General features: G+C 39.0%; 1 protein-coding gene across 6 annotated transcripts; it reads left to right on the top strand.

The window, feature by feature from the left end:
* Window positions 1-2,545: 2,545 nt before the first annotated feature.
* On the top strand, window positions 2,546-5,599 carry LOC127776014 (uncharacterized). Of its 6 annotated transcripts, none has more exons than XR_008018089.1 (4): window positions 2,546-3,132; window positions 3,223-3,261; window positions 3,388-4,314; window positions 4,390-5,561. XR_008018089.1 is itself a non-coding variant. In XM_052302337.1 (4 exons), exons 1-3 carry the CDS (start codon window positions 2,546-2,548, stop codon window positions 3,422-3,424), a joined length of 663 nt encoding a protein of 220 aa, XP_052158297.1. In that variant the 3' UTR covers window positions 3,425-3,430; window positions 3,750-5,564. The 6 variants fall into 6 exon arrangements, 2 of the variants coding, with proteins under 2 accessions (XP_052158297.1, XP_052158296.1); XM_052302337.1 differs by having other exon boundaries at window positions 3,388-3,430; window positions 3,750-5,564; XM_052302336.1 differs by having other exon boundaries at window positions 3,388-5,558.
* Window positions 5,600-12,337: the final 6,738 nt, after the last annotated feature.

Here is a 12,337-nt window from a genome sequence, read left to right as displayed (position 1 = left end):
TAGGTTGCTTTCAAAAGATTATCATCATCAATTGTTTTGGCCCATCTTTGCTGAAAACATGTTGATATAACCCATTAGTAGCGGAGCCACCTCCTGAAGTCCCGATGATCAGGTCAGGCGGTCGCCTGAGCTCCGCCGCTACCATCTTCCCTATGGATAACCATCGACCCTTAAAAAAATTAGTCAATCATCAGAAAACACTAATAATTGTTCGGACTTGACAGCGTCGCCACTGTAGCCCATGATATAAGAGTGAGAATATTTGGATGTGCCATGCTGCACCGTACGGTTATAAATTTCTTAAGATGACGAAAATATATTAGATTTCCAGTCTTTACCATAGGGCGCCTAGCTAGCAAAATATAGTTATTACCGTGATAGAGAAGAACAAGCTATACTAGAAAGATTAACAAAGGGCTCGTTCTCTTGTTGAGTTGGACCTAGTGGTTGATTGGACAAGATTACCAGAGTTTGTTTTTTCATTAGTATTTTTTAGAAGTGGCATTATATTTTGGGATTTTTAATTAATTATTTTTTAATGGTAGGTGACGTACCCATCGATAACGAGGTATTGATGGACGACATAACCGTCGACAACCCATCATTTCACATACAACTAATTATAATTTGTAGCTCTTACTAGTGGCAAAAAATAATTCGTGCGTGAAACTCTTATGTCTGTGTTCTTAACGAGACTACGATAAAAAAAACCCCTAAAATCAACTTAAAAATAAGTTTTAAAATTTAAATTTTAGATGCAGTCGATAACCTAAAGATTGAGCAAAGAGAAAATCCCCTGTGTACCCCTGAAAGTTCACCTAATCCCTTCTGTACCCCTGAATTTTGCTCAATCCCTTACATACCCCTTAATTTTAGTTTGGATCCCTTCCATGTCCTTTCCGCTAGTTGACCGTTAGTTGACCGTTAAATTCTTATAAAAAAGTCCATTTTGCCCTTTGGTATAAAGAAGCATATAAATTAATAGAGTATATTGTTGGAGCATAGAAATTTGTTATATGAGACGACTATTATGTTTATAAGATAGTTATGCACCATATTATTTGCGATAAATATACTTTTAGATATGACATAAAAAATTAATACTTATTTATTAGTTATTAAAAGATTTTTTTTAGCATGTGTTCTGAAGTAATAAACAAATCTGTTGTATTACTATGAAAACACACATGCCACGTAAAAGAACTTTTAATAACTAATAAATAACTATCAACTTTTTATATCATATGTAAAAGTAAATTTGTCACAAATAATATGGTGCATCAAATACTCATAAATATAATAGTCTCATCCAATAAATTTTTATATTCCAACAATATACTTCATTAATTTATTATGTTTCTTCACAACAAAGGGCAAAATGGACTTTTTCAAAAGAATTTAACGGTCAACTAACGGTCAACTAGCGGAAAGAGCATGGAAGGGATTCAAACTAAAATTTAGGGGTATGTAAAGGATTGAGCAAAATTCAGAGGTATAGAAGGGATTATATGAACTTTCATGGGTACATAGGGGATTTTCTCTCAAATAATGGAGCTGAAGACATATCAGCCCAACATTTGAAGGTGCTCATAGAAATATGAATAAGGTGTGTGTATGTGTTTGCAGGATAAACGTGTGTGTATACGAAGCCATGCTTATCTAATGTGTCTCAAGAAAAGGTTATGTTCGCGCTATGCAAGACGATTGCCCAGACAACTAGTAAAACGTGGAGACGAGACCAAACTTGTTTCACGAGTTTATGACTAAATAAATCGACTTGGGTGAATAGCTAATTTAGTCTCTCAAGTTTTACCGAAAGTTCAATTTGGTTCTTCACGTTTCATTTTGTCCACATAACTCCTCTAAATATTTGTTTTGACTTGACATCATCCTTGGGCCCACATAATATGCCATATGGCTATTTTTAGTCAATATTTATATTAGAAAATGTTCCTTTTGCCCTTAATTTATATACAACTATATACTAAAAAGGAGAAAACCAAGATGAATAAACAACATTGCAGATATACTTCCCATTATTTCAACATGTACACATGAAACTTAAGCAATTTCTATCGTATAGAAGTACATAATTTATTTTCGTTTTACATAATTTACTATACATTATCAATAAAAAAAATCAAGCATACATTTTTTTCTCTTATATATATATGAATGATGGGGGTATAAGTGTCATTTATCAAGAGAGTTGTTGGTTTAAGGATAAGTTTGAACTAAAATGAAAACTTGGAGGACTAATATGGATAGATTGAAACATCAAGAACTAAACTGAGCCTTAGATGAAATTTGAAGGACCACTTTAGCTATTCATCCATTTAATTTAGAATGTGTGACAGTGTTTTCAACATGTAGACAGCAACTGCACTAGCCCTTCAAACTTGGATTTAAGCATATTATTTTAAATTTATAATAATTAAAACTTAACTAATCATGCACCGATAACTTTCTTGTTTTACTTACCCCTATCTTCATCATCGTCATCTGTATAACAAAAGAACAGGGGTAACAGTAGCTGCCGATCTACATGGTGACAGTAGCTGGTTACATGTACACCGTCCGATTCGGCGGGCTCATCCGATCAGAGACGTTCGTGCCCCCATCCTCCCCCAGTAGCCAGAAGCTACTCTCGAACCCTAATCCCTCTCCTCTTCCCACGAGGAGCCGCCGCCGCCGCCACCGCCACCGTCACCGTCTTCCCCTCGAGCTCGTGAAGCCGGAGCCGCCGCCTTCTTCTCAAGCTCGCGGAGCCAGCCGTCGCCGCCGCCGTGCGGAGCCAGTGGTTACCGTCGCTGTCTTCCCATCGACTTCTTGCGAGTCCGGTGTCCCACTGTCGCCGCCATTTCCGTCTCCTTCCCCATCCCACGCAGACTTTGGTTCTTGCAAGATCTGTGCCCGCATCCAGCCCCCACAAGCACGCGGTAATCAGAAGGTGAAGCTCGACGTGGGTGTGGCAGTAGCTAAATCTCCTCCTGCTGATACGAATCCTCAAATTGATTGCTCACTTCTGTTTAACAGTCCTCTGTCTCACTGCTCTCTTTCATATCAAACCCGGCAGCCTCTGCTTGATTTTTCTGTATGTAGTGCATGGTCATTCAGGTCTGAACATATGAGGTTACAAATGCTTTACCTGCATTAAGCTTCTGAAATTTCACCGTTAGAAGGCCATATTCCGTTGATTCACAACATTTTTTTTATGTGCAGGCCTGCAGATATTTTTGGAAGCACAAATGAAAGGATCACGTATGTATGTCATGTTTGCTGATTACTACCTTTCCCTGCAAATACACATACACCACTTGGATGTAGATACACATTCTGTCTTGCTTAACATGTTAATTAACTTGATTGAGTAAATGATTTTTGCAGTGATTGGCCGATATCCCAAAGTAAAATCAATAAGTGACTGAAGGTAATTCATTAGTGTTTTATGTCTATATATGATCATAAAAGTGACTGCAGGGTGCATCAGACAAGCAAAAAGTATATGGGCAGTGATGGCACATTTCTTAGGGAAGGGATTTATGAGTTCAACGGCAAAATCCTCTCTATCAGTCCATATAGTAGCAGTTGCCTAGCATTTTTAACTTACCTACATTGCTCCCCTATTTTTAGCTACATAAGAACTCTATGTATGTCACCCCATCAGAGTTGTTGTATTTAAATCACATATTCTTGTATTCTAAGTCCATATGTTGTTGAGAAGTGTTCTCCAATTCATCTCTATGCAGAGCATCCTATCATAACATTAACAATGTTAGACCGTATTTTTGGTGAGTGCTGCATGCAGTTATTATTATCAAAGCCATCAAAGGTATTGTACATTGTTACATCTCCTTCACCCTTTACAGGTTTCTACATTACAGATGCTCATGTTATTGTTTTAAATCTTTTTCAACCAGTACAACCTGATTAGCTATTCTTACTAATTCTTTTTATACAAAAAATATTTAGGCATGTATGTTTACACCATCAAGTTTAAAATGCTACTTACACTGCTTGCATATGTAAGAAAAAATAACTGCCAGCTCCGTTCAAGTTCCCTAGAGCCATATAGTCTGTATTGATATTCTGCTTGATTTTTAATCTTATGACAATGATTCTATGATTAAGTTTAATTATGTATATCGTCGTCATGCATCTTGCATTTCATTTGCTGAATAATACACAAATTGATGTATAACAACATAACTGCATAATTGAGCTTAATTTTTGTAAAGACCATCCAGTACAACTTCTGAGTTACATTGGTAATGGAACAACCGGCGTTATTATACTACTATCATATGCTATCAGGTAATCTCTTCCTTAAATTGTAGTTTGATAGTCTTCGGGTCTCTACTATTTGTGCTTACCAATCCGTTTTTAAAGCTTGCTCCTGCTTGCATGAAGAGATTATTTCTGTTTGGTGCTGCCGAGCACGAAGAATTTGTTCATCCATGTGTTGCCAATGCCTCTTGCAGTGTGATATGATGTGAATTGAGTATTCATGCTCTATTAGCCTCTTTCAAGTAGCTAATGGAGGAAATGATTCCCACCATTTCAGTAGCTGTATTATGTCAGTTATGCCCATTTCAAATATGTAATTTCTACTTTATTTACCTCATTGAGGTATATTGTTTCACATTTTTCCCTGAGATACATTTCAGATGGCATTTTAAACTAGCGTGTTCTGTTTGTATTAAACAATTAAGTCAGGTATATATGAATGTGTGCCACAATTTTTACATTTTTTCATTATATTCATAACAAATATTCTATTGATTAGCAGAAGATTCTAATAACTTCTCATTTGATTTTTAGCATGCATGTGGCAACACGTGGTATTATTTCTTTTCATACTGTCTTATTACCGTGTGAAGTACTGGTCAATCTTATCTATATTTACATGACCTTAACAGCTGCCCTGTTGTTTTTAACTTTTTCCCTATATTATGGTGCATTCTCTGGTGCTGTGTTGTCGGCTATGCTTTCTATCATGTACATCAGGCTAGCTCAAATGCCATTTTGCTGATCGGAAGAATGCAAAGTAGACTTTGATGTGATATATGATGACACAATAGTCATGTCTAGGTGTGGATTGCAAATGAACCATATGACAGTCATAGTCGTTTCGTTCATTTATGAGGCTAAATAACAATGTAGCCCTACTCAAATTCTTACTGTTATTGTGGTGTGATTTTGCATTTCAGGATTAGCCTATATTATACAACATTTCTGCCCCATTTGACATTTTAGATTTCACAGAAAACTTTCCATTACCATATTAACTTCAGTGCCTACTGTTCATTGTTTGAATATATCAGAAAATGATTCACATCTACAACCAACATTCCATGTTAGGCTATATACATCTGTGCCATGGTATCAGCCAGATGGTCTTGAAATATTTTCATGCCAAATCCTTGGATGTATAGTCCATGACAAAAGCTCCAGTTGATGTAAATTTGTTTCACACAGTGCCATTCAGCCAGTGGCAAGTGGCAACACGCTGGTCCCTACTAGTTTTCCTAATCTCAACTTGCTCCAGAGAAGAGCACTTGCTGGTGTCTCCTCGCCATGCATGATTCATGTCCGCGTATAAAGCCCTGGAATTAATCAATGGCTTCGGTGTCCTCGCCATGCATGATTCAATAAAAAAAAGTTTAATATGACCTAAAGATTGCATGAAGAAAGACATAAAAAAAGAGAAATGATGCAAGGGGTAAAACAAAGAAAAATAAAATACAAATCAAGTTTACAAAGATAGCATATCTCATGCCCACCTCACGTGTGCGCGTTGTATCCCTAATCAACATCTAACTTAGTAAAACGTCTAATTTAGTAAAATTGGCTATGACCTGTTATTGTAGCATTGTTTTGCACGCATCAGACAAGTTCATGTATTAAAACGAGCGTTTTACAAGTTCGTGTACTAAAGTGTACCCACCTGATAAGTTTGTGTACTACCAATGTAATAATTTACTCTTTTCCATGATTTGATTTCTTTGCATATGCATCATCACGTAATTTTTCCTTTTCAAAAATTGTTGAGGCCTCACCTTGGCATAGCAACTACTTAATTCTGATTTCAATCTATAATGGTTAGTAAAGATTTTCGTCCATTGGCTTGCACCCCCGCACATACGAACAGATGGTCAAGTTTTTTTTTCACAGTGACATATTATTGCAATAGTTTGTATAGTGGCTACTATCTTTATACTCCGATGTGTAATTTTTAAGCTGTTGAAGTTACATCTTCATATCTAAGAACAAGTTCGGAGCTTCAGATTTCTGGCCTGGTCCTTCTTTCTATTTTTTTTTTCCTATGATGAAATGCAGCTATATATATTGATATGGATTTAATTATGGAAGATTTTGGTTTTCCAGATCATGGATTGAACTCTGAATCTAACATTATTTGCTACTTTACTTTTACCTCAATATGCAGGGAAAAAAATACATATATGGCAACACACGTCTTGCAGTGAACTAACTCTTGAATGAATCTCAGCGACCTCAGTTGGAATAAATCAAATTGTCATTTTATTTCTATGGTTTAGATTATAATCTATAATGTGTATAATCATAACCACAACAAAGTATGTCATACTTTATGAGTGTTGAGCAGAATTGTTGGTCATCGCATTAGTTTTGCACATAAAAAAATCATTACTTTTGCAAATGTTGCTCTACCGAGAGTACAAAGTTGTATCCAGAAGATCACATTCCCATGGTGGGTTGGTTAAATGCATGTATTTAAATAGAGCCGAGTCAAGTAAAGGTGGATGAGCTGAATAGATTCAACATGTTGCGTTGGAATCGACATGATAGGGAACTGATAGCTGAGTGAAAGAACTGAGAGCGGCGATAGAGTAGTTGAAAGTTGGTTTTCATGGCACTGTAAATCTGTGGAGGTGCTAATAGCGGTAGCAAAGGCACTAAAAGTATGTTGGATTGCACTATGTTTAGCAGTAATAATAACCTGATAGAGACCTGAAGGGCGAATAAAGGCGCATGTAAAGCAGTAAGTGTGACGTTTTGGACACATGCTCTGGTGATATGTGCAGTCAAGCAAGGAAAGAAGTAAAACATGTTTCAAACTTAAGATAGGAGAAATACAGTGTCTACTACAAAAGCTATAGTATTAGGTCTGTAACACAACGAGTGAAGTACCGCACTCCTGTACTACTGACCTTGCCCGAAACCTCTATCCTTCCAAGGCTTCCTCCTCTTACCATGACAATCTGTGAAAATCAATAGAACAATGGGTGAGATGACATATACTCTGTGTTTAGTTCACACTAAAATTGAAAGTTTGATTTAAATTGGAACGATGTGACGGAAAAGTTGGAAGTTTATGTGTGTGGGAAAGTTTTGATGTGATGGAAAAGTTGAAAGTTTGAAGAAAATCTTTGAAACTAAAGACGGCGATAGTCGTACAAGCGACAAAATTGAACGAGATGTGAGTAAAGGCAAACCTGAGGTCGGAGTGGTTTGTGACCCCTGCGCAGATGAGCAAACACCTGAAAAGCACCCCAAACAGGGTCGCATGGAACCTCATGCACATTAAAACCAATTTTACAATGTGAGGAATACAAATAGCACACTACTGTGAAAAATTCAACTATGCAACTTGCAACGAACCTGTGGAACCTCCTGGAATAAACTCATTGCCAATGCTCACTCCTAGCGGCACGTGTGGACGAGGGGCACAGGTTCCTTGCATGGGCGGACCAACTCCCGCAAAGACATCTGATGGTCTAACGAAACCTGTACGAATATATATTGCTTTAAAACAACGCACATTAGGGTAAAGAAGCATCGTAAGAACTGATAGTATATCACAAAATCTACCTTTGGGAAGGGGAGCTATGTGTTGACTTGTGGCTGCTTGAGTGGAACCCTGCTGGTAGAGACCTGATAGCCCTGTCGAGGAAGACGTCTGGCCTCCGGGCACAGTGGCCTGTGGCCGGTGCTGAGGTACCGCTAGCGGAGGCACCGAGTTCACGTTTGCACGATAAGTAAGCACACGCACGATCGTGTTCGTCGAGCTACGGATCCTACTGAAAGCCATCTTGTGCTCCTCTCCTGTCACCACTATCCCAGCGTCCAAGAGTCTGATGGATGCTTCAGCATCCACAGTAACACGACGCGCGGCTTCGAGCTGTTTCAAATGGTAATTTCTATGTGTTAGAACCATTAGCACAGATGTAGGAATATATAGTTCTTGAACAGTACATGACTCACCATGACAAAGTAGTCCTGGTCACTGTGTCTCGGGTACGCTTCCGTCACGGCGGCGACGTGTGGCTGCTGGTCAACAGGAGTAAACATCACACGCGTGCGGGTGCGAGGTAGGTACCACCTGAGGTATCTAAGGTAGGTGGCCTCCGTGTGTGCACGGACCTCGTCGCTCCGTCGCTAACACCCAGTTGTCAATGTACTTCTGCACGCGGGGTGTCCACTGCGTGTTGGCTGCCTGTTCACTGCGATTAAAGCTAGTGCGATGTATTGAATCATCTGCATAATAAATTGTAGGATGTTTGTTGTTGTACTAACAGGCGAACGCCGGGTGGCACAGTATGCTCCACGACCATAGGGAAGTGTTGACATAGGCCAAACTGTCGCATCACACGTTGCGGGCAGTGAGGCTCGATGACGATGTCGAACACCATCGGCACTAATGTCATCCAATACGCCTTGTCACGTGTGCACAAAAATGACAGGCCGAGTGGTGCACGTGCCATAATGGCCTGCGCACTGTACGGCTCCCAGACGACATTGTCGGGTTGCAGGCGATCGAACTCCATCACAAAGTGCTTGTACCCCTTCCTAACCCGCACATGCTCGTAACGGCGCTGCGAAGTAATACCTTAAATAGACGTCACTAGTAAATCATGTGAAATTCAGTATGAAATATAAATTCAAAATCAGTTGGTACATACCTCAAGTCGACACCATAGTGTCCCCATCGTGGGACGGTCCTCGGCAGAATGCCCATGCAGAGCACGAAACCCGCCCTCATAAGGAGATTGGTCCATCACAGGGCGACCCATCGAAAACCGCTCGGCCACCCAAAGCTGTAGGAGTAGAGGACATCCGGCGATGATTATTGTTGGGTTGTTCTTTGTGCATGCATCACAAAGACCACGATACGTTGCCGCAAGCACGGCCGAGCCCCAGCTCCACTGTGGGACACTACCATCCTCAGCATCAGCGATCGCTCTTGCGTAGTAGATTAGACCCTTGTCCACTGCGCGGCCTTCCGTGGCTGTGAACATCACTCAGCCAAAAAGCCAGAGCAGGTACGCCTCCAAGCTCCGTCTAACTGACTAGTCATCAGCATTAGGGTGGAGTAGATCACTCTGCAAAAGAATCCAAGTGTTAGTTAAATTGCATGTCTCGGTTAAGGTGAATGTTTATTCTGATATCTACTCTCAACTTACAGTGAACTGAAGAAGCCACATCTTGGAGGGGCCAGAAGTAATGTAGTGAGGGAGAGCTTTAGGAGCACCTAGTCCAAGCTGGCGCTGCACGTGGGAAAATCGGGCTGTGATGTCGGCCGCCCATCCTTGGGCCCCATCGATGGGACCCACAGCACTCCCTGCGAGGGGAAGACCAAGTAGGTAAGAGACATCCTGCAGTGTTGGTGTCATCTCCCCACAGGGAAGGTGGAACGTGCACGTCTCTGGCCTCCAACGATCCACCAGGGCTACCAGAAGGTACTGATCTACGACCCATCGCCTCGATGGATCCTTCTCATTCGCTAAGTCCTCAACTAGCCTGCACAACGGAATAAGACCAGCCTCACGCAACCTGAAAAAAAAAATACAAACACCATTTAAATGCAAGATAAATATGAACATGTGAAAAGTGAAATAAAAGATTGTGATGCGCTTACCTCTCGACGAACCGTGGGTCGATCTGCAAGAGCTGTCGTGAAAGTCGTGGGCAGAAGGTGCTAAGCTCGGCACCCTCGACTGCTGACAAGTAAGACCGATGTGACCGATCGAGCCCCCGATTTAGCAGCTCCGGTGTCTGGTACTCCATAATCGCATGCACTAGAAAGTTGTAGCACAATATTAAATATAAAACTATGAAGAACGTTGTAGCGAAAGTAAGTACACACATGAATCAAGCAAGAAGTAAAGACACAAAATTAAGACCGAGGATTGCAGCACAGTAAAACGATGTAGTGAATAATAACATAGGCTAAAAGTTTATCTACAACCCAATAGACATGAAAAGGTATGACACATTAAGGTACAAAGAGTGTGTTTAGTTCATGCTAAAATTGGAAGTTTGGTTGAAATTGGAACGATGTGACAGAAAAATTGGAAGTTTGTGTGTGTAGGAAAGTTTTGATGTGATGAAAAAGTTGGATATTTGAAGAAAAATTTTGGAACTAAACTCAGCCAAAACACTAGCTTTGGTGGTAAATGTATCTATGAGCATAATCTCTTTTACCGTGAAAGAATATATGTATTATGAGTGTAATCACATTTTAATTGTTTCCGGTGCATGTATAAATCTAATTTTATGCCAACCGTAAATATCCAAACAATGATATAGAAATTTAAATTCGAGCCTAAAGCAACGTGTACTTAAAAAAATATAATATCAAAAAATTGAGAGTAGCCACTCAACTCCCAAAAATGTGGGCCCATGCACTTCAAATTTTGACCGTTGCAGTTCATCTTCCAAAGAAGTGGGTCCCAGCTCAGTGCATGCCTATAGAAGTGGGTCCCACAACAGCGTATACTACAGGAATTACTTGCTACTATACCAGCTTCCAATACACTGCGTGCGCGAATCTCAAAGCGTAAGCAACGGCCAGGATAGCAGGTTACAATCATAAAAAAAATGGAGTTAAACCTGCGTTTCCGTACCTTATTTGACATATCTCCTCATGAAAAAAAATTGGAGTTAAACCAAGTTACAATCATCATCATCAAATCGAGTACTGTGTAGCGATTTCTTATAAGGACTAAGGTTTAATAAAGGACGTGTCTACAGCGAGACCGTTCTAACTAGCTACCTCAATCTCATATCTAGTTGCTACTAGTATATTTAAAAGTGCATGTATTTTTTTTTGTTCTAATGGAATTTTCTATTAGATTACTCATCCAATTTACGATCCGATTACACCATTGTGTTCATAACAATTAAATCTTTATAACAAGATCTTACATGACTATATTTTTATGAAAAAATAGAAATTACTTTTATAATATATCTAAATTACTTTTAGATTTCATTAAATTACTTCTTAGTCACAAAAGTAATTTAATAAAGTCTGAAAGTAATTTACCTATATTATGAAAGTAACTTAATATAAAAGTGAAATAACTTGTTACGACATTAAAAGAAATCTATACATTTATGTTGTGAATTGTTTATTTTATAATCATTTTTAATCAATGACGTAATTTGTACTGATTAAATTTAATTTTTATATAGACTCATGTTTTTATCTCCATAATGGATTTACTTTTAATATCCTGATAAAGTTACTTTCTTTTTGTTCTACCTTACTTCTATAATATATGTAAATTACTTTTAGGCTTTATTAAATTTACTTTTATGGGTCTAAGAAGTAATTTAGTGGAATCTAAAAGTAATTTAGATATATTATAAGAGTAATTTCTATTTTTTTATCAAAATATAATCATGTGAGATCTTGTTATAAAGATTCAATTCTTACGAATACAACGGTGTAATCGGATCGTAGATCGGATGATTAGTTTAAGAGAAAATTATTTTTGAAGCCGGCGTAGCGTAGAGCATCACATGGCTTCCAATTTGAATTCCTCTAAATGATGCCACGTCCGTAAACCACCAGGTCATGTACGGATGCATCAGCACTTGTGGGATCAGACGACAGATGAACGTGTCGCGCGATAAGGCAAAACAGAGAGCGCGCACGAATTAGATTTTGCCTTTAATAAATTTTGCACCACTGTACGGACGGAACAACTAGTTTTTAAACGGTACACTACTCGCAACTATTCCAATCCTACCTATACTACAATGCTAAACCAACACTCCCTCCATCCGAAAAAAGAATAGAACATAGTATTGGATACAATGTTTTCTAGTCCAATAAATCTGGACATATTTATTATGGATTGGCTTTTTATGAAACGGATAGAGTATGAATGAAAATCAGAAAAGAACAGAAGGTTTTACCTGTAGCCTGAGTCCGCAAACCGGCAGAGGTTCGCCGCTTTCCCTCTCCCCTCAGCCCTCTCCTCTTCTTTCTCTGGACTTTGGTGGACCGTTATAATGGATTTTGGGCAGCTTTGGGCCTTTATACCTACCCACCCAAAAATCGCCC

Source organism: Oryza glaberrima, chromosome 6, assembly GCF_000147395.1.
Source record: "Oryza glaberrima chromosome 6, OglaRS2, whole genome shotgun sequence".
NCBI lineage: Eukaryota > Viridiplantae > Streptophyta > Magnoliopsida > Poales > Poaceae > Oryza > Oryza glaberrima.
Note: the sequence above shows the minus strand (reverse complement) of the source record. Positions and strands in the feature narration are given on the sequence as shown.